General features: G+C 38.8%; 1 protein-coding gene across 2 annotated transcripts in view; it reads right to left on the reverse strand.

Moving 5' to 3' along the window:
* RUNDC3B (RUN domain containing 3B) overlaps positions 1-23,494 on the reverse strand; it is a 47,858-nt gene extending 24,364 nt beyond the window's left edge. For both annotated transcript variants that reach the window (XM_063127362.1, XM_063127354.1), the window contains exons 1-8: positions 23,340-23,494; positions 15,455-15,570; positions 14,886-15,019; positions 14,480-14,565; positions 12,795-12,884; positions 10,738-10,818; positions 8,074-8,242; positions 1,130-1,287 (exon numbers count right to left, since the gene is read on the reverse strand). In XM_063127362.1, coding sequence (XP_062983432.1) covers positions 1,130-1,287; positions 8,074-8,242; positions 10,738-10,818; positions 12,795-12,884; positions 14,480-14,565; positions 14,886-15,019; positions 15,455-15,570; positions 23,340-23,443 — 938 coding nt within the window. In that variant the 5' untranslated portion in view covers positions 23,444-23,494. The remainder of the gene's footprint in view (positions 1-1,129; positions 1,288-8,073; positions 8,243-10,737; positions 10,819-12,794; positions 12,885-14,479; positions 14,566-14,885; positions 15,020-15,454; positions 15,571-23,339) is intronic.

Here is a 23,494-nt window from a genome sequence, read left to right on the forward strand (position 1 = left end):
CTGGCTATTCAACTGCTCTTCATATAAAAACAAAATTCTAAATTCTAAAATGTTCAGTTTGTATATATTTTACTTGATGTAGTTGAACCAGGAGTAAAAACACACATTTTACTGATTTCTGTACATATATTTGCTGATTTCTCTGACTAAATTATACTAATACCTGTGTAATACAGGTGTTCATATCAAAACACAAAGTTTTACTTTAATCCCCCCCAAAAATCACAAAAAGTTAATTTAAGTTTTGCTGTTCAAATTATCTATTGTAGGAAATCTGAACAATGTTTATATAAGGTAGTATTAAATTTGTTTTAATATGGCAGCAGAATTTTGGTGCAGAATATTGGATTTTATGTAGCAAAATTCAAAAAAAGTTCTAAAAATAAACAATGCAATTCATGTCAAACCAAAAAGAAAAAGGCAAATAAGAACCCCAATAGCATAATTTCAATTTAATGTTGCTTATATAGACCAAGTTGCTTCTGTATATATGTGTAGTCCTGAAAGTCGCAGAAAATCTTAACTGTCAAAACACATTTCAGTATGCTAGTGGTTACACTATCTGAAAAGAGGGATATTACAAATATTTATGAAATATACCGTTTCCCCACAAATCACTATGCCCGGTAAATGAACCTTAATATAAGGCAGTATTTTACCCTGGCACAAGCATAACAGGAATTAGCAGTTCCTGAAAACAATGGAAATGAGTTGGAATGCTTATTCCAGACCGGGGCAGGCCAGAGGATCTCACAGAAGGGAGATCCACTAAACTGCCCCATTGTAGAAGTGAGCATCGCCACTTGTTCCCATAGCTATGGTACGAACCACTAGTTCCTGTTCCACAACGGTGCATTTTGCTAGTTGAACAGAACTAGTAGCAGTGCAGTGGCAGTATAGGGTACTCCTCATAGTGTGTAATATTTTATAATATTACATATTTTGTTAATTAGATATGCAGAGGTCCATTTAAAGACCTACAAGGGGAACGGTTCAGAACAATTTCAGCTTTATTAATTTGAGCTAAATTGATTTCTTCAACATTTAAATTGAACTTGCTTGTACAGAGACAAAAAAACTCTTTCAAGAACATTACTTCAGCAAAATTTCTGCAACGTGTCCAACTTACAGCTGATCCTGCAGTTCCACAATGATGTACTCAAGTTGTTCGTGTTCCATTTTATAGGCCAGATTCATAGTTTCTATCTTCTGACGCAACAATTTCTTCTGAGAGATTGATTCAGCCAGCTGGGTCTCTCTAAGATGTACTAGTTCTTCTAGATAACCCTAGGAAGACACACATCATTGTTGTTCTACACAATTTGCAAGTCAAGCATCAAATGTTATTTTCTATTTATTATATTTTAAGTATTTTGGTGATCCTGCTTGCATTTGGTATTCAGTGAAATCAGTGGTGGTCAAGATTTAAATTATGAAAAGCAATTCAAAGGACAGGTTGATTGCTGTAACTGTAGTTCTCTGAGTAGTTATCTGTTCATTCACACATATGGGTTCTGCACCCATGCAAAAGGCCTATTTTAGGAAGGTTCTATAGGCAGCTTCAATAGGTGCAACCCTCAAATTACATTCTCATGGGATCATGGCTTGTGCCCTCCCTCTAAATTCAAACACCACCACCATAGTAACTATAAAAATTGAAGCAGAAGTAGAAATCAGGCATAAGAGCACCTGCAGCAGGATGGCTTATGTGACTGCATAGATAACCACTGAAATTACTACAGTTCTCGGCAGTCCCATATATGGGTAGAATATCAAGCTTATTTACTAGGTGCTAAGAAGCCAGACAGCATGGCCCTTCCAAAAGAGACCTAGCTTGAACATCAAACCTATAACTGCTCAGCACATGTAGAGGACTGAGACTCTCACTATGTGTTCACTACTGTCACCCCCCCAAAGGAAGACTATAGATTCTGCAACAGTCTTAACAGAGTGACCCTGGATCAGCTACAAATGGATGTGGACAATCAAGGAAACCTACAAGCAAACATGTTGGGTGTGGGCTATCTTTCTTTTCTTGGGATTGTCATAACAAAGAAAAAGATATGGACTGGGCAACAATGTAGGAACAAAGCCAGACTATAAAACACATGGACTTTGATGTCTATATACTAATGCCCAGAGCATGGGAAACAAACAGAATGAACTTGAACTCTTATTACATGAAGGCAAATACGACTTGATAGGTATAACTGAAACTTGGTGGGATGACTCCCATGACTGGAATATAGCAATTGAAGGATATAACTTGTTCAAAAAGAACAGAAGAAATTGAAAGGGAGGTGGAGTTGAACTATATGTTAAAAATACCTATCCCTGCACAGAAATACAGGCGGATCAGACTGGGAGCCCCATCAAGAGCATCTGGATTAAAATAAATGGGGCAAGGAATAAAAAGAACATGATAATCGGAGTCTACTACCAACCACCCAATCAAGGAGAGGATGAGGACAAAACTTTTGAGAAACAAATTGCCAGTGTTTCAAGGAAGTGTGATGGGGGACTTCAATTACCCTGATATCTGTTGGGAGACCAATACTGCCAAAAGCGGCCCTTCCAAGAAATTCCTGACATGTGTGGGTGATAACTTTCTCCTACAGAAAGTGGAGGAAGGAACTAGAGGATCGGCAATCCTTGACTTGATATTGACCAATAGGGATGACTTAGTGGATAAAGTGGCAGTTATGGGAACTCTGGGGGAAAGTGACCACATCATACTTGAATTCTTGATCATGAAGGAGACAAAAGTTGAGTGTAGCCATACACGTACTCTGGATTTTAGGAAAACTGATTTTAATAAACTCAGAACTATGATAAGTAAGGCCCAGTGGCAAGTGAGCCTAATGAGAAAAGGAGTGCAGGATGGGTGGGAGTATTTAAAAAAGGAAATTTTAAAGGCACAGTTACAAACAATTCCAACAAGGAGAAAAGATAGAAGACAACAGAGGAAACCAATGTGGCTCCACAAAAAGCTTAGAGACGACCTGAAAACAAAAAGGGATACATATAGGAAGTGGAAGGAAGGCCAGGCTACAAAAGAAGAGTACAGACAAGTGGCGCAGAAGTGCCGAAATGGCGTCAGGAAGGCTAAAGCTGTAAATGAGCTGAGATTAGCGAGGGATGTTAAAAGCAATAAAAAGGCTTTCTTCAGATATGTGAGTAGTAAAAGACAGAGGAAAGAAATGGTGGTTCAACTGCTTAATGAGGATGGCAAATTGATAACAGATGACAAAGAAAAGGCTGAAGTGCTCAATTCCTACTTTGCCTTAGTCTTCTCCCAAAAGCGGGTCTATGACCCCACCCCCCTGGAAAAAGTGAAGCAGAAGTTGAGGGGGCAGGATTGCAGTTTGAGATTGATAAACAAATGGTCAAAGAACACCTAATTTCCTTGAATGAGTTCAAATCTCCAGGGCACGATGAACTGCATCCTAGAGTAATGAAGGAGCTAGCGGAAGAACTCTCAGAACCGTTGTCTATTATCTTTGCAAAATCATGGAAGATGGGTGAGGTGCCGGACGACTGGAGGAGGGCTAACATTGTCCCTATCTTCAAAAAGGGCAAAAAGGAGGAACCTGGGAACTACAGATCAGTCAGTCTGACATCCATCCCTGGAAAAATTCTGGAGCAGATTATAAAGAAGTCAATCTGTAAACACCTTGAAATCAATGCAGTGATTACTAGAAGCCAACATGGATTTGTCAGGAACAAATCCTGTCAGACTAATTTGATCTCATTTTTTGATCAGGTAACCTCCCTTGTGGACTGTGGGAATGCTGTGAACGTCATACATCTTGACTTCAGCAAAGCTTTTGACAAAGTGCCCCATGATATTCTGATTAACAAACTAGCTAAAAGTGGGCTAGATGGAACAACTATTAGGTGGATTCACAGTTGGCTACAGAATCGGACTCAAAGAGTACTTATCAATGGAACATTCTCAAACTGGAGAGAGGCAACGAGTGGGGTACCGCAGGGCTCAGTCTTGGGCCCAGTGCTCTTCAACATTTTTATTAATGATTTGGACGAGGAGGTGCAGGGAATGCTGATCAAATTTGCAGATGACACCAAATTGGGTGGGATAGCTAATACCCTGGAAGACAGAAACAAACTTCAAAGTGATCTTGATAGGCTGGAGTGCTGGGCTGAAAACAGAATGAAATTTAATAGGGATAAATGCCAAGTTCTACATTTAGGAAATAGAAACCAAATGCACAGTTACAAGATGGGGGATATTTGGCTCAGCAATACTACAAACGAGAAGGATCTTGGAATTGTTGTAGATCGCAAGCTGAATATGAGCCAACAGTGTGATATGGCTGCAAGAAAGGCAAATGCTATTTTGGGCTGCATTAATAGAAGTATAGCTTCCAAATCACGTGAGGTACTGGTTCCTCTCTATTCGGCCGTGGTTAGGCCTCATCTAGAGTATTGCGTCCAGTTCTGGGCTCCACAATTCAAGAAGGACGCAGACAAGCTGGAGCGTGTTCAGAGGAGGGCAACCAGGATGATCAGGGGTCTGGAAACAAAGCCCTATGAAGAGAGACATGTTTAGCCTGGAGAAGAGAAGATTGAGGGGAGACATGATAGCACTCTTCAAATACTTAAAAGGTTGTCACACAGAGGAGGACCAGGATCTCTTCTCGATCCTCTCAGAGTGCAGGACACGGAATAACGGGCTCAAGTGAAAGGAAGCCAGATTCCAGCTGGACATCAGAAAAAAACTTCCTGACCATTAGAGCAGTACAACAATGGAATCAGTTACCTAGGGAGGTTGTGGGCTCTCCCACACTAGAGGCATTCAAGAGGCAGCTGGACAACCATCTGTCAGGGATGCTTTAGGGTGGATTCCTGCATTGAGCAGGGGGTTGGACTCGATGGCCATGTAGGCCCCGTCCAACTCTGCTATTCTATGATTCTATGAAGCTACACATCATGTCCAAGTAAAATGCCAGCACCAAACAGGAAATGTAGTGACATGGATGAGTTAGGGAAGAAGACCAGGAGAGTGATCTCCTGACTAAATTAGAAAAGGTACATCACTTTATGGAGGAATGAAATATCCAGCCTCAAGACCACTTTTCCCTATGCGTAAGCGATAGTGGTGGGTCATGCTGGAGGGTGCATAGTTCACTCACTTGGCTTGCAGATATTATAGCAAGCAGAAAGCAATCTTCCAGGATGAAAACCTAAAGTAACACATTCTAGGTGGCTTAAACAATAGCTTCATTAACTGTGAAGGAACCACAAAGATGCTCCAAGGAGGTGTTGGTGGGACACAGAATGAATGTAGATTACTCCTTTGAAAATGTTAAACCAAAGGATGAGAGAAAAGAGAAAAATAATGAATCAAGCAATGATTAGAAGAAACCATCACTGAGAAGAATTTAAGTGATGAGACACACAAACTCATATTCCTAAGGGATAACAAAAAGTCCAACACTCCAGGCAGAACACAGGGGTGTACAATAATCTTTGCTGCAAGGTTCATGAATGTCTTCCATTTAGCTGAATAGAATGCCCTTGTGGGTGCCTTATGGGAAGCCACTTCCCTGTTCCCAATCCCTGCTCCTTCAGGGCTAATGGGTAAAGAAATCCCCGCAATTATCTCCAATTTGTGATTGAAGATAACACTAAGGATTCCCTCAGTGTGTTGCTTACATTATCAGTGTGGCAAAGACATCCACCAAGATGGTACCCCAACAACAGCATGGGTACTGTCCAGGGTGCTGATGTTCTCTTGTAGAAACATTAAATCCTTCTGCCCAGCATGTCTGCCAATAAATTGTTATGAGCAAGATGAAGTGCAACTGGAGTTAGCCTCTGTAGAACACACTACTCCCGAAAATGTAGCATGAGATATAGCAAGGTACGATACCTCTTTCCACAGCTTGTTCACATAGAAGAGTGGCCATATTGTCTATTACAACTTGAATGAACCATCATAAACAGTTTTAGAAGGCACAATACAACTTAGCTACAGCCAACAGTTCTAGCACATTTATATGAAATTCTCTCTGAAGGAGACCAGAGGGAAGTGATGTTAAAACCACTGCAGTGTGCTCCCTAACGATTGCAGTGGTGAAACTTAAAGTCCTCTAATTGATGCCCAGCCATCAACACCTGAGATCCTTCTCGGCTTTTCAGAGAAGTGTGAATCTCTCTTCTTCTAAAAGAGGAGACATATAGATGCTTTGATAGTCATCTGGAGGGAGAGAGGTAAACTATGTTATTGCATACTGAATCCAGACAACAGTAGGCACTCAGTGGCACATGGTGTTATTTTGTCATACAGCTGCAAAGTTCCTCAGGTGAGCCCTGAACACAGGCTAAGAAGGATCTCAGGTGTTGATGGCTGGGCATCAATTAGAGGACTTAAGCTTCACCATTACAATGTTCTTCCCCACCTGTCAGCCTGTCTAAACAAATGAAGGAAGTCTGGGTTGTGTTTGGCCCAAGGTGGATCTCTGCCAATAACATGGATGAACAGAAGTTGTCTACTGGCTGTTGACTCCTATACAATAAGCAATTATATGAGGTTTCTACTCCTGGTCCTGAGTGTCATTAGTGGACTCAATGAAAAGGTCCTTTCCATCAAAGGAAAGGTATTGGATGAGTTTTTTTAGCCTCTTGGATGAGTAGTAAGCCACAGTCAAGCATGTCTAAGGTAGCTGCCCTAGCTTTAAACTGCAATCAGCCTTATGCCAGGAAATGTTTGACCAGAGGGAGACCTCATGTTGAGCATGTGCCTGTTTGCCATCTGGCAAGTGCTCAAATAACACTAGTAGCTGGATATACACATTTGATAATTAGTTACCCTAAGAGACAAAGTGACTGTAGAGTAAACATTACGACCCAGAACATCAACCTTGCCTATAGGTGCAGAATGTGCTTGGTGCCTGGACTCTGACTGTTTTCTACTATGATGGAGTTTTTGTGCAGGTTCCCCAGAGGCTTTACAGGCCAGATTGGGGAGCCCACCAGGTCAAATTAGGCCTGTGTGCTCTGCACCCCTGAACTTCGTGTTGAGGCATAATAGGCAGGATTGTACTAGTGTATCAATATCATAGGTATATTTGTACATAAAGTAATTACTTAATTCAAGGAAGAGCAACAGGAAGATTCCAAGAACAAGATAGGAAATTTAACATAACAAAAAGGTATCTGACAAAATTGAATTTGATTGTATTCAAAAGGTCATTAGAAAATAATTCTTCTAATACCAATGTACTCCAGAAAAACTTTGATAGAAGACCAAAAATGAAAATGAAAAAATGGTGGTATGTTTTATAGATTTGCTGCCATTCTTTGAAGCCCAGGTGACTGATTCACATGGTGCATAGTACATTATGTTGCTCTCTGACTAAGGGAAGTTATCTACCGGGCAGTTAATTAAACCAGCACATATTACTGCAATATAATGTGCTGTCGCTGTGGATTACGCATTTCAGTATAGCTGATGCAGTTATGGAACGGAGAGCTAAACAAACTACTTAAACCATGTCATGATCACATTCTTCTGTCCATTGTTGCCTTTATTAGGATCTTTGCTCTGCCTTTATATTTCAGTACCATTCATACACTGGAGAGTTAGGTATCCTCATAGGTTTCAAAGTCATAAAGGATGAAGAGAGATAGAAAGTTCACAGATCTTCTTTCAGCTACACTGCAAGCCTAGCTTACAACTGAAGTAACAGATGGACACACTCAGTGTCAGTGTTGCCTCTCCACTATGCGGCAAGCAGTTGGCTAGCTGTGGCACAGCATTTAAAAAAGAGAATTTCCTGCAAAATTTGTTTATCCAAAATACTTCAGTGTAAGATTAAAGTAAATCTGAAATACTTCTAGTGGGCCTCTTTTCTGTTCCCAGCAGCCATCTCTCCTTATCTATAGATTTTTTTAATAAAAAAAAATCCTGCAAATTCATTTAAAAAATTAAACAATTGTTTACAATGGGAAGCAGAAATTTCTCTAGAAGTTTGTAAATAGCAATAGAAAAATTTACAGCTGTAGCAAACCAAACATTCTCAGTTGCTTTTACCTCAATAAAGGTTTTACCTTCTGTTCCAGTGTGAGACGGTATTTCTGTTCAACCCTTTTGCATTTGTTGTACCAGCTGTTTTCATCCATATTGAAAGGAGGACCGATATTCTCTGGAGTACTGCTTTCACTGCCACTACTGCCCAGTGTTCTCAGCTCTTCTTCATCACTACTGATACTGTCAGAACTAAGGGACCAAGTTTAAAAGCTGAGAATCATTTATTGAGGAAAAAAAACAGCTGACAAAACTATGCATTGTATTAGAAACATAAGTATTGTTTAAAGATAGTCCAAAAGTAGGGATGGATTTATGGCATCATAAATCCACAGAGAATCTGATGAAGAGGAACTAACCAAGCTCTTCCCTTCCCAATTAACACTGGAAGCTCAGTATTAATTCCTGCATGATTTTGTGTCAAAATACAGCATTTTAAAGACAGGTTGTAGTCAAATGTGTTGACTAGATGTACATATTCATCCCTTTAAAGCATTAAGAAAGTATCTGCCTTCAGAGGAAGGAGACAAACATTGAATAAGAATTTCCTGAGGGCCATGAGCTTCTCCTTTATTCCCCAGTCTACCTTACAGGGATGAAACAAAGGCTGCTTCCAGATGGGAGAATCATAGTGCTTCCAATCACTGCTCTTCCACTGTTAGCTACAGGCAGAATTGCAACTAACTTTCTGCACTGAGATACTGCAATTTTCCATGTGTACATTTCACTGGGTTCCATTGACATCAGTGAGCATCACATAGCTGCTGTGGGTGGGTGAAAGGGAAGGTCCAATTCACCTGAGCTACTATCAAAAAAAGGAGACCCCCCTGAGCCTGTTTAAAAATATATATTTAATACCAGAACCTATTCATTTAAACATGACTGTCTGAAGTGTTTCACATCTGTTTTAGATCAGAAGTGTTTAGTAAGAAAAGAAAAGAAACACCTGTTGCCAAAATGTCTCAGTTGGATCGCATTGCCCCCACCAACCATTTTTGGGACTGCAGCCTCTTTTCCCACACCACCATTCGAGTCAAGTGAGACAGCAGATTTTAAAAACTAAATATTTTTATTAAAAATTAAAGGTATAATTCTGTTGTTGTTGTTTTACTGCAACAGACTAACCTGGCTACCTCACTAGTAAGTCTTAAAGGAATAAGTAGGCTTCTATCAGGGCTCTATAATTCAAGCCTAGAGAGGAACATAATAGCAGGGCCGGCCCTACCATTAGATAAAATGAAGCATATGAAACTGCCTTCTATTGCATCAGACCATTGAACAATCTAGCACAGTACTGTCTATTCTACATAGACTGAGAGTGACTCTTTAAAATCTCAGACAGATAGTTCTCGCAGTCCAAGATCTTTTAATTGCAGGTGTCAGGAGTCGAACATGAGACTTTGACGTGGTTTGGATGACATGGGATTGCCTCTAGAAGTTATTTAACCCTTGATGAGCTGCAGTGCCTGTGGGTGCCATTTTGCCAAGTGGGGGTTGTTATGACATACGAACCCAGTAAACTTGTTTAACCCTCACATAATAAGTGATATTTGCCAGGTTTGCATGACAAGTCAACCCCTGAGAAGAGACTCGATAAGCAAAATGGTGGCCACACACACTACAGCCTCACTGTGGGTTAAATAATAATTGTAGATTAACTGTGGGTTGTTTAACCAATGATTAACCTATTAATGTCTGGGTTCACATTAATGTCTGGGTTCACACATCACATAATAATCTTTGAAGGACCAGATTGGGTGTCGAATATTCAAATTGGCTACAGAACACACCTGGCATGCACTGCAGCATATTGTGGGGTAATTAACTTACAATTTGCTGCCATTATGTGTGAACTGAATCAATATCTAAATCTTGCTGTAAAAGTGAAGAAAAGGATGGGGATGGGACGGTCTAAAGCAGGTCACATCAAAGAACACATCAAAGATGCAACATGATGGATACTAGATTTACCAGAGCACAGTTTCCTATAGGCAAGCCTATTATTCTGCTTTCCACACAGCCCTGCTTCAACCCAGACAATGATATCTCTCATAAGGCAAAGACCACCACATTAGTCAGAACAGATTCTCACACTATGAAGATGCTGGTTGGATTAGAATTTTCCTCATACTCAACTTATTCATAATCAATGTGGTGTGTTTCTGTTTCCAATTTCCATATGCCTACTATATGCCTTCATTTTTTTTCACACCAAACATTCCAGTTAAACTACCTTGGCTTTATATGCCAATGCCAGAAGTCTCAAACACCTACACATTGCATCCCTCCCAATGTTATTTTTACATCAAATCTCCAGCTCTAGTAATCTTTCGTCTAGAAGTTTGTTTAAAAGCTGCTCTTTTGACGTTAAGTGGAAGCAGTTGGTTTCTATCACTGTTCAAGTGGAGCCTGTCTTTTTATGAAGGCTAACTTTGCCCCCAAATGTGTAAACATCAATAAGGCTGGGCTGTGAAGCAGTAAGATTCAGTGTAGGGTAGAATTTCTAACTTGATTCCCTTTTAGCTCAGAGGTTCATGAAGTGAGAATAAGTGTGAAAACACAAGTAAAATAATATTTATCTGATCAGCAAGTGGAAACAGTGTATGAAGTGATAAATAAGAAGGAAGCTAATCTGCTACAAGGTAAAGTGTAATGCTAAGTTGAAATATTCATGAAAAAAGAGGTACCTTTGGGTGAACTTCAGGTAAGGTGTATAGTCTATCACAGCTGGATAGTTGCCATCCAGGCCCTCTCCCTTGAGGCAGAAGCTGACACAATGTGAAAAATTAGTAACCATGGTAAATCAAGAAAATTAATTGGTAGTGACACTGAATAATCTTAGCCTATAATTTTCTTTTAAAAAAATTAACAGTGCACAAAAGATATGAGAACAATTTTCAGTAAATGCAGTCAGACTCAAATGTAGATTATTTAAATTCTATTTACCAATGGTTTCACTGGCAAGCACAGTATCACATTTTTATTTCAATCTAATTTTACATAAATTGACATTGCATGTACCAAGACAGAATTCACAATAATTATTTGAGGGGAAAATGTGTGCAAGTACTTGATTTTACCTTTCTCTACATTTTAGACTCAAAAGGAAAGCTATTTATCACTACATTATAGTATCTAGGCAGCCATAGTTACTATTAAAAAACCAAATACCTTTTAATTACAGATTGAAGCCCCTGAGATAGAGAATATGAGTTTGGGGGCATCAGGGGTTTTGGGCCCTACCATGAGGCAATGTCAATCTGGTGAGTCAGGGAGAGGTGGCAGAGTGAGCACACCTCAGCTGCCTACTGCCCTGCCTTCCTGCTTATTGCTGGCTACCTTGCACCTGAAGAGAATGCCAGGTGCCTTCCATGGCAGTGCTGTGTCTGGCCGGGCTTCAATCCAGATTAAGTCCAAGAGTGTTCCATCTGCCACCGCCATTGTGTTGCATGTGGGTGATGGGGGGCAAGGATCAGAACTACATCAGGGAGGGGCTTTCCACCCCCTTTCACAGGGGAGAAGAAAGAATACATATTGCAGAACTGGAGATCTGTGTGCAGATCTGGTGACATTCTGAGCCACAGTATGGTACAAAGTAGCTGGGTCAGCCTTAGATGGATAATTTAAGAGGTAAGAAGCGATGACTTAGAATATAAGGCAGGGAAACCCCTGGAGCCCTTCAGTCCAGCCAACAGCCTCCCTGTCCCATCCCTCCATTGGCTCCACACTTTGTCTCCTTTCAGCACTCATTCCCTATACCCAACTCCACCTCTTTCTGTGCCTTGTCATTTATTTTTTATTTTATTTTTTGGCATCTGAGCTTTTATTAAATTCCCACTTACCACCACCCCCCTCTCTAAATCTCACTTCTCTGTGCTGCTGAGCTTCTTTCCTGCTTCCCCCCTCTCTCCAACACCAGAACATTTTTCCTGCTGTCCCCTCTCCTCCTCTTGAAATCTCTATTCACTGGGACTTTCCTGTTATCCCCTCCCTTCTCTCCAACTACGTTTCTCTATGAAACTGAGCTTTTTTCCTACTATCATCCCCCTTCTGTCCATTTATCTGTGTATCTGAGATAATAATTTATTATTATTATTATCATCATCATCCCTTTCATTTCTCTCTAAATCTCCATTTATCTGAACTCCATTTGTCTGTGCCTCTGAGCATTTTTTCCTCCCCTCCATTCCCTCTTGGTTATTCAAGGAAGCCAGAATCAAACCATGATTCACTAATCACAGCTTAAATTTACATAGGTTCCCCTGAGTTTAGACATAACAGGGAGATGTGGTGAGTTAAAACTGGAAGTGGATGCTTCCAATTTCATCCTCAAGGCTGTGTCACAGAGGAAGGAAGAAAACATGCAAGCATAAGGCTCATAAAGGTTCATTTACTTAATGCTGAATCATAGCTCAGCATTATATCCAAACCATCCAGTTGAATTATCAATTACCATTTTAAAAAACATGAATTGAATAGTAACAATCTAAGAAATGAAAGCAGCAATTGGTGAGAAAACTAAAAGCCCCTTCCCTCCTGTGATGTCATTCATCAAACCCTACTTCCTGAACCTGAGAGGCAGTGCATGTTGAGCCAGACCGTTTCTTCTCCATAAATGAAAATATGCTCTTCCCCCCACCCTCACAATTCCCAATGGCCAAATCCTACAATAATCTATTCTCTCATTTCCTGATGACCTTTTACCATGGAAAGTATTTAAATCCACATTAATAAGAGTTAATACCTGAAATCAATAGCATTGAGTCCTAGCAGCATACCAGCTAGCATGTTTGCTTCTTCTCCCAGGACAATTGCTCCATCTTCATAGAATCTTCTAGAAAAAGATTACATTTCCAATTCAAATATTTAACTGACATGCTAACTATTCAAATTACTAAAGATAAACTAAAGTGTTAATACTGGCAACTAGCAATTTCAACGTTAACGTAACTGTTTATTCAATATTACATCTTGACTGTCCAATTCTGCCTCTATATTTCAAGGATACTGTGAAAGTTTTTGGATTTGAAGTATTCAGGTAGTTATAGGTTTGTAATCTAGCAAATTACCTAGGTTCCAGTTCTCTGTTTATTTCTAGTAAAAAAACTAACTTAACCCTCATGCACACTTTGTTTTTTACACTATAATCTGCTATTAGGATCCAATGGGTCCATTATTTCCTAGCTGGAAATAAAATTAAGCATTGATTTCAAAATGTCTCCAGTTTAACTTAAAAATAGATTTTATGAGTAACACATTCCAAAAACATAGCCTCAACACAAAAACTACTAGAGTACATTGGGCCCTACAATGTTAACTTTAATTGGTCATTGGGCTAGCCGTGGAGAAGAAATGGAAGAAAAGTCAAAACAGTACTAAAAAAAAATACTGGGTTCAAAGTAAATAATGGATTCATAGTAAATCAAGGCTAAGAGTCCAATGTACCCCAATAGCCTGATGAGCAGGGGGGGGGCATTTCCAGAAGAACATTACAAATAAAAAGTTAGTGTTGTAAGTTTGCACTATGTGTACTCATTTTAATCCTGGAGCCCAACAAACCATGGTTGGAAGAAGTTTTATTTATATTGGAAGAGCTGGGGTTTTCCCCTATAGACACATGCTCACAGAGATCTGGACATGAAAAACATCTTAGAAAAAAAATCTACTCCAGTGCTCTTGCAGTAGTATAATCACAGCCACACATATATATGTACATATAATTTATGATAAAGAAATAATGCTTAGGCATTTGGTAGTTTCACTTTTACATTCATTTTAACAGGTAAATTGGATCCCTGATAACTAAGTCAGTGAAACTCTTTTTTGTAATTGAAAGTGGTTGGGGGAATGAAACACCACAGAAAAACGGACATCAAAATTAATGATGATCAGATATGGAATATGAAGCGTTCAGGTTTTCTAAAAATATTTTACTGCTATTTCAAACAATCTCACTGGCTTGAGAAAGTTAAATACACATGTGCAGTAGAAAACTGTGCTAATTTCTCTCTTTCTTTAAACAATGTTAACTTCTATCAAGAATTACACATTAACATTTTTAACGTATTGAAAGAGTCACACAATTTTTAAAAACAAACACATGCGAAAGATGCATTAATGAATGTAATAGATCTTAAATACTATATAAAGCCTGTGGGCAGGGACTGTCAAGAAATATTTTTGTAAGCCACCATGAAATCCTTTTTTTCTGGCTGAATGGTGGGATTAAAATGCTTAAATAAATAAATAAAGGTACACAAATATTTTCAATTTACACCCCTCTACCACAAAAAAAGTTATCATTTGGTAACTACATTCCAACATTTGAAGAAGTGTTAGGACTCTTAAGTAATAGTAGTAGCAAAGAGAATTAGACTGAGGAAACTTGAAATCAAATTTAATATTGTTTTAAACAAAGGATATTAACACCTTGTTGTTTTGAAGTCCCTCAAAGCTGTGGAAATATATTCAGATAAGTGCTTTTCCATAAGTGCTACTCTAATCCAAGCTCTTCCCTGAAAAAGAAAAAGCCATGAATTAGGTGCTAGAACAAACAACTGAACACATTTTCTGTCTCCAAAAATCAATCAAGTTGACAGAAGGCAGGTTATGGTGTCATATTCCTGACACTTCATACTCACTGCCAATTCACCTGCAGTCAGATCTCTCTCTCCCCAAAATGAACTCAGGAGTATACAAATCAAACTATGACAAGTTTAAATTATAGGGCTCTTGGACAATTCACAGCATGCAAAATGCTTAAGAGCTGTAAATGAGGTACTGATAGATCAACTGTACACACTGTGAATTGTGAAGTTTAAATATTACTTCTCACCTTAGCTCTTGAAGAACCAACATTTTCCATATTCTCAATGCTACAGATGCAATTGTGTGAAACTTTGCGACAAGCCACCTTAATATAATCCCAGAAGCTACGAGGGCTTTCATAGCCAAACCAAGTGATTTGACCTGAATTCAGACATCAGGAAGAAAAGAGACAATTAAAATTATGTACATAAAAATTATAAAATTCATCTAAACCACATGTCTATAGTTCTTTAGTGGCAGTGCAATGCCTTTGTAGCAGCATGTTACAAAGATTTTCTTTGAGCTAGACAATGCGCATTCAAGTTTGATAATTTATTCAATTTATTAGATTTGTATATCACCCAACTGGCAAATGTCCTCAGGGCAGTTTACAAGCATAAAACCAAACAACGACAAAAACAAATCCAAAAATAATAATAAAAATAAAAATAATACAACACTAAAAGTATTAAAATAACATAGTATTAAACATTAAGATCAAACAAATATTTAAAACATTGAGGTGCCAGCAGTAAAATTAATAAAGCAACAAATTAAAGATAAAATATCTGCTTAAAGAGCAGCAGACCTATATACCTTTTAGTCGATGGCTTAGAATTTGTTCCAGAATTGCTGCAAAGTTGTTGAATTCAGGAGAAGAATCATCAATAGTTTCAAAACAAGAACGATCAATCAGTGTTTTGATAGAAAATCTAGGATGTAAAAGCATGAGAAATTATTTTTAGATATAATGTGTTCTGGACTGCATAATATTGTAGGGAAATATATGCCTTGAAACGAACTCCACTTAAGTTTAGAGCCCCCAGTAATTTCTAAAAACAAAGTGATTAGAATTCAACAGTATCTGAGTCGAGGAAAAATCATTCTTTTTTGTGGACAGTTGCATTATACTTAGTGCACAAGTGTTTGTTATTCTGCAACCAGCCACACAATTGATTTGTGGCTTTTCTCAAAAGCTCACCTTTAAAGAAGTTTGTATTACTATGAATAATATTATCAGATTGTTTGGCAAATATTAAACTAATTTATCAAATGTTCTGAAGTAGAAATGTTCAAAAGTGAGCCACTCAGTAAACAAATATCACCAGGCTGTTATCCCATGAGACAGAAAAAGCTTTTGATCATATGGATAGGCAGAAGGTAGATCTGGCTCTACCAGTAGATCTGTGTGATCAGCATCAGTAAGGACGGCAACAAAATGACTCCTCCTGCACTAAATTCTATGGCTGAAATAAAGCAGCTTGGGGTAAACAGGAGAAGATATTGAAGGACAGTGCTCTTTCAGTTTTGGTATACAGAACAAATTCCTGGGCTCAGAATTCTTCAATTCTGAGTGGACTACTTTTTCACCAGGCTCTGACTGGTGGATCTCAAGATTCTAGTAAAGATAAAAGAAAAAAAGAGGCTGTGCAAACCTGAAGTCTGCCCATCCCTGTTTTAGATTACTCAAATTACCAAATAATTTACAATTAAGTGTATACCTACTTGAGATCCCTCTTATTTACCTTCCAGTTCTTTCCCCCCCCCTTACCTTATTCACAACCTATTTCATTCCAATAGGCTTTTATGAAGAACAAAAATGAACCTGCAAAGACTGCCAACTCAATTGTACTTGAATTCGCCTACAAGCCCTGCTTTAGAAATAACATATTACACATTTAGGGTGCTATCCTATACTCACTTTGTGGAAAACAATGAGACTTACTTCAGAATAGATCATGTACAGAACTGCACTGATCTATTCATCTGGATTTTTCAGATTGTACACAAGAATTTAATACATATTTTGGACTAGAGATGTGAAGGACTGGAAAAAACTGCATTATATCCCCCATTTTCCCCGAAGCCTTTTTTTTGGTACGTCCCCCCCCCCCCCCCGCCCTGGAAAAATTAGAAAACTTGAAAAAATTAAGAAAAATGAATTATGGAATGTTATTTTAGCATGATGAATAAAATGTTTAAGACAAGGTGTTCAGATATTTACATATCCAAAAGATTTCTAAAAACTATGTACAGTATCAGATACTTACAATTTCTGTGCACCAAGGCCAAGCAAGTCCTAGGTTGCAAACTGAGACTACAACTCTCAAGTGCAAGAGCAAGATGAATTTCTGCCTCTAGGGGGCACTGCCATTGAAGCAGAGACTGAAACTGATAGTGGTAGCTATAGCTCAGAAAATGAGTCTGATTAAATTTCTTGCATGTTCATTGAATCTTGGTCCCTGCCTTTTTCTCATTTCTTTTTCTGGGAATGAGAGCTTTATGTCTGCTTGACACTGTGGAGGACTAGTGGAGACATAAATAATTTTCTTTGTTACTAATGTTGATGGTTTCTTCTGGGTTTTATAAATTGTTCTTTGCCTGCTCCTCATAAACTGGCAAAATCAGTTCTTTACAGTTAATAATAATAATAATAATTGATTTCTTACCCGCCTCTCCATTTTGATCGAGGCGGGGAACAACAATAAACAATAAAATACATAATACTCAATTAAAACATAATATTCATTGTTAAAAACATCCTAAAAACATTTCTAAAAATCTTAACAGTTCAGGTGTGCCTTACAGTTCAGGAACTTGTAGCTCCATTTGCTACAATTTTTTTTTTTTAAAAAAAATAAAAATAAAAAGTAATTCAATTTGTAAAAATTGTTTGGATACACTGTACTTTTAATATACCAAATGTAATAATTGTATGCCAAACCAACTTGTACATAATTACATTTTATGTTCCTAAAGTAACAAAGTGACTTTCTATCTGTAAAAAGTGCTAATATTACATTTTTTTGCATTTTTCCAAAAATTTCCGTATTTTCCCAAAACCTCCCCCCTCCCCACAAAAAACCCTGTTTTTTCTACATGGCTTCAAAATTTCTGGAAATGTTACATCTCTATTTTGGACTGGAGACATAAGCTCTATTTTGATATTTTCCTCCCTCCATAGATTACTATCACTCACAATCCTCCATGCACTGGGGAGAGGAGTAACTTCTACAGTGGGGAACATTCTCTACTTGTTTGCTCCCTGCATTGTTTAGAATCCCGCACATTTAGGGTGCTAAATTGAACATGGAGCAAACATGACTACAGTAGGCTCCTTGTTGTGGAAACTCATCCTCCAACACATGAAAGACAATGGGGACAAGCACAGCGATGCAACAGAAGTGACAAAACTAGCATGTTTGTCCTTGCTTTTCTTCTCATTGCATGTAGGGTAAATAACCTGAAAGAGCTTATAGTATACAGGATAACTCAACCAGAGAAACATCAATGCCTCGTTTTATCACTGCACTTCACATTCTATTATCTCCTTACACAGATTTTAACAAATTTTATTTTCAAAATATTTTTTCCTTCTTCCCTCCTCACTTCTTCCTTGTGTCATGACTTTTTAAGATTGTAAGCCTGCAGGCAGGGACTGACTAGGTTCAGACAACATGGTAACCAATGCTGGTTTAAATATTCAACAGTTGGTTATTTAACCCACCATGGGTTATGTTGTGTGGAGGGAGTTTTTTAACCAACGGTATTTGACCAAAATAACCAACACAAATATGAACTGAGAAATAAGCATTGCTGAAATGTACTTTTTGGTGCCTCTAAAAGTTATGTAGTGTCATCCTTATGACTTAACTTAGCATTTAACCAGGTTTTTGCTACTGATTTGTGTAAATACTATATAAATAGCAAACTTACAACTAGTTCCTTAAGCTAAATGATACAGTCATACAGAGGCTTTGCTTTTTGTTTCCAGTGAATTAGGCTGCTTGTCTGAACACAGTCATTGTCTTTGTAATGTGAAATATTAATTTTCTATCTTCTAGTTTCTTAGTACACTTAGAAATATCACAATCAGCCTTGATTTAAATGTAGATTCCTGTTGTGCTAATGTTGAATGATCAGACAACTGTGATCCAGTTAATATGCAACAGCAAGAACATTAAAACCTGCACAGGTAAAAAGCATGTGATTGTTTATAAATAGATGGGGTTGTATCAAGTATTAGTCTAACTTAAATCCCATTCATTTCAATGTGTCTATTCTGTGTAGGACTACCATTAGATACAGCATGCAGTATTACATTTAAACCAGAACTAAGACTCTAAACACAAATGGGTACTATTAGTATCCTCAGTTGGCTATATTGTAGTTGAAATTGCCTTTAAATCAGCTCTCTGCTTTAGGAACCTGACATAAGAAATTCTTCTGCATTATAATATATTGATCAGAAGACCCCAAATTGTCATGCTAAAACTACTTATAGAGGGGAGTTTGTGTTCATTAAGACTCATTGTGTCATAGTATGTAGTTGCATTTGTCCATTTTTTTCTTATTTTCTTTCATGGTTTTTATTTTGTTAAAATTCACAATAAAAATTGGGGTGGGGGGGGAGACTCATTGTGTCATATGACAATGTCCAACTCATTTCCATTACCACCCTGGGCCTTTTACTACCAGCTGCCTTGTGGTCAGGATCCTAGGAATAGGGGATGAGGTAAATAAAGATAACACTAGGCCCTGCTCCAGTTGGACTGTTCCTGAGTTCCTTCCCCAGCAGGTCCATCTACCAGCAACTGCCAGCAATGCCTGTGTGGTAATATTTTTTGTGTGACTTTATTTTCATTGATGTTACTTGTAAACTGCCTTGAAAGGATTTCTTGTCTGAAAGGCTGAATATAAATAATAACAATACAGAAATAAAATATCAAAATGTGAATGGGTAAAAGAATGCTCTGGGTATTGTGAATTATAATACTGTGGGCAATTGAACTGTACAGAACTATTGACTGCTTCACAGAATTCAAGTAATAATTCTCTTCTGTTCTTTTCTCCTCCCACCATCTTGTACATTTATGGCACTTTGTATCCTGTTAGTAGTTTTGGTAACAGTTCATCATGGAAGAGAGGCTAATGCAGGCTTGTTTCTCTCTTCCCCATTGCTATAAGAGCGAGATTTAGTGCACAATTGCTCCCAAAAGAAAAGAAAGAACAAAGCCTTTATAGCATGGACCCAGTTTCCAAATTCCGTTAATCTGGCGCAGAATCTATTCTTTTAGGAAACCCTTGTAATTAGGCACTTGCCTGCTTATTTGTAGCAAGTCAAAATGGTTTCCAGGCAACCAAGTACAGCCTCATTTCTACTGCTGCATGTGATTGTTCTCTTTTCTGCTGGAAACATGTATAACCACAACTTTCTATAATGTTTTTGCGAGTTGGAAAAATACAATACATTCCTGTGGTTGCTGCATCATTTCTGACAGAGAGGCTGAGTGCTGAGTCCTGCAGCAACAATAGCACATCACTGATTCCACAGTTAATAAGTAAATGCAGCAGTTGTGAGCTAATTGTGTGTTCAGTGGCTTTGAATATTTGATCTGATCAAAGCTACTGTTCGTGCTCAGAAAGAAACCTATAATGTATATTGATATGTGTGGTGGTATTTCCGATTTAGATTCTAATCAATTTTATTTCGAAGTATTTTTTTTAAAAAAAAAATTGGCAAATCATTTAGTGGATAGGTTTGTGTGGTGGTTTTGAAATACTCATTTAAGCTATTGTATACTTAGGTGTGTTGCTTTTCTTATATATTAGATACCCTGAGCTATTTATTTATTTATTTGAAGTATATCCCGCTCCTCAGCCAAAAAGATTGCAGAGTGATTTACATATAATCAGTAAGACAAGTCAGTGGCTGCATTCAGACAACACAATAGCCAACAGTGGGGTACTAATCAGATAGACAGTTGTTTATCTAGGGGTTACTCCCCGCACAACATGATAATAACATGGTATGGATTAGGATCGATATTGAGTTGACTATTAGGCCACTCTGAGTCGACTCACTCATCCTCCCCTCTCAGTCCTCCTGCTAGTATCCCATCAACCATGGCTACCAAAAATCTATCCTGCTGGCTGGACTAGAATAGCAGCCATTGCATTTATTTATTTATTTATTTATTACATTTTTATACCGCCCAATAGCCGAAGCTCTCTGGGCGGTTCACAAAAATTAAAACCACAGTAAAACACCCAACAGTTTAAAACACAATTACGAAATACAGTATAAAAAGCGCAACCAGGATAAAACCACACAGCAAAGTTGATATAGGATTAAAATACAGAGTTAAAACAGTAAAATTTTACTGCTCTTGCCTTGCAACTCTGGGGCTGATGAAATAACCAACTCTGGGGCTGATGAAATAACCAACGGTGATGAAATAACCAACGGTGCCTGATGAAATAACCAATGGTGCCCTCACAACTTGATAACTAATGGTGGTTCAAATAGCCAATTCTGCACAGTGTTGGTTATTCTTGTAGCAAAGCAAAAAAGTCATACCACACTAGAGAAGTGGCAGCATTCATGCCTTTTTCTTATTCAGATAATCTCTGCATAGTGTTAAGTGAATCTAGGAGTACCATCAGGGGGGAAAAATCTATATTTTCTCTTAATCCTGGTTTTCCCTGCCATCTCCCCCTTGCCACATTAAAATTCCTATTTGAGAAGTATTGACACATTACTTTTTTTCCTGCAATTGGTTCTGTAACACAAAATGCTCCTCAATTAAATTATTTGCGACTATTTCACTGTCTGTACACAGCTATACAGTCAAGTCCCCTTCTCTGGTAAAGTTTTTAAAGCAGTCGTTAACTTCAAAACATTTTTAGAAAACAAAATTTTAGGATTTTTAGAAAATCCTAAAACTATACTGTATATCTTGAGTCAGCTTAGCATAACTGAACACATTCTTAGTTTAATATACAACAACATGCTTACACTATCCATATAACTGTTATGGGTAATAGGCCACACACAAAAGTTAATTCATAATTATTATTATTATTATTTATATAGCACCATCAGTGTACATGGTGCTGTACAGAGTAAAAACAATAGCAAAACCCTGCCGCATAGGCTTACATTCTAATAAATTATAATATGCCAGGATTTAAATCTGTCCATTGTCCTGAACGTGCACAGGTATACAACAATGGCAATGGTTACTCATTGATGAGGCTAAGGCACTCTCTGCCTGTGGTTGAAATACTAGCCTATTTATCATCAATTAGCAACAGGGCTATCATTTTTGATAGGCAGGGAAGGGATTGAGGATCCCAGTCTTTTATCCACTTGCTTTTACCACAACCATTCCCCACCATCCAGACCAGTACTGAGGCCATTACTATGGCCATGTCAGCTGACAGTGACAGGCTTGCTTTTCCTCACCTGGCCTCTCACCCATCCCCCACCCCCAACCAAACACAGGCGGGGTGGTGGTGGTGGTGAGGGGAGGGAGAGCAAAGAAGGAATGTTTTCTCCTTCTTACAACCCAGAAGCTGCACTGGGAAAATGCGGGGGAGGACACTATCACAAAGACAGCCTATGGGGAATGGAAGTGTCAAACACATTGTTACCCTCTATCCTGCAAGTTCTCCCACACTACAACCTTGTCTCCAATTGCAGTGGCTTTATCTTTCTAGTTAGAAACAAATGGCAGCCATTCACTGATCTGGGAATGGACAAAGTCTGTACAGAGGGGCGAGTTTTGCCTTACCTCAACAATATCTTACATTTAAGCCTGACTTCCTATTGAACTCAGCTAGGCCTTATTTGAAAAAACAACAACAACATCCCTGCCGCTCATATGCTTTAGGAGAGATTTATACCACGGCACTCAACCAAGGCTGTTATAGACCTGAGACTAGATTCAAGTATAACTCTGCATGCAAACATTTATTTTGTATAGTCAACAACAGGGAAAATGGCAAGTCAGGGCTTGGTCCCACTTAGCATTCATAAGCAGCCAAAAGCACTGAATGGGACAGAATTGGACCACCTTGTGTTCATGTTAACTCATGTGCACATCACAAATTCCCTACACAAATTTTACTTCAGTGTAAGAAATGGTCCTAGGACCCCACTTTGTCACATCTGATAGGAGTACATGCAATTGGTACTAGCGATTCCCCAATCTAAAAGGTGGAAGAAGATAAAGAGTTCTTTGGCACAGATGTTGAAGAGAGGCAGCATAAGACAGGTGCATGGGTGAGGGAGGGAAATTCCCTATTCTGGGCACACACAGAAGTGTACTTAACAGAGATTAGTTACCTCTCAGCACCCTTTAACACACCCACCAGTATTGCATTCAGAGGCAGGATGGTGGAAATGTGCCAGCCCCAAGACATGCTAAGGACTTATGGAAGTCGGGTATCTCCTCCGTGCGGGCAATGGCAAGAACGCAACTAAAGGGCTGGGAGGCCGTTATTCCGGATTAAGGCTGTGTAGGCACAGTAAGACTACAGTGAGGCTTACTCCGGGGTAAATACGTGAATGGGGTTTGCAGGGCGCATATTGCAGAGTAGTGCCAAGCAACTTATCTTGAGCGGGACGACCCTGCGTGTCTAGGTGGCGAGAGCCAGGGGCAACCAGCCAGCCAGCCATCCCCGGAGCCAAACTCACCTGCACACGGTGATGAGATTCCGCCTCTCGACGGTCGCGTTGCGGGAATAGATGCTTTTCCTCCGGGAGGAGGCGTTCAATCCCCCGAGGTTGAACGACGCCATCTCTCCGCGGAGGGCAAGGCAGGAGCTCGCGGGGGTCTGGCGGCGCCTTTG

The sequence above is a fragment of the Elgaria multicarinata genome, chromosome 1, assembly GCF_023053635.1.
Source record: "Elgaria multicarinata webbii isolate HBS135686 ecotype San Diego chromosome 1, rElgMul1.1.pri, whole genome shotgun sequence".
Taxonomy (NCBI): domain Eukaryota; kingdom Metazoa; phylum Chordata; class Lepidosauria; order Squamata; family Anguidae; genus Elgaria; species Elgaria multicarinata.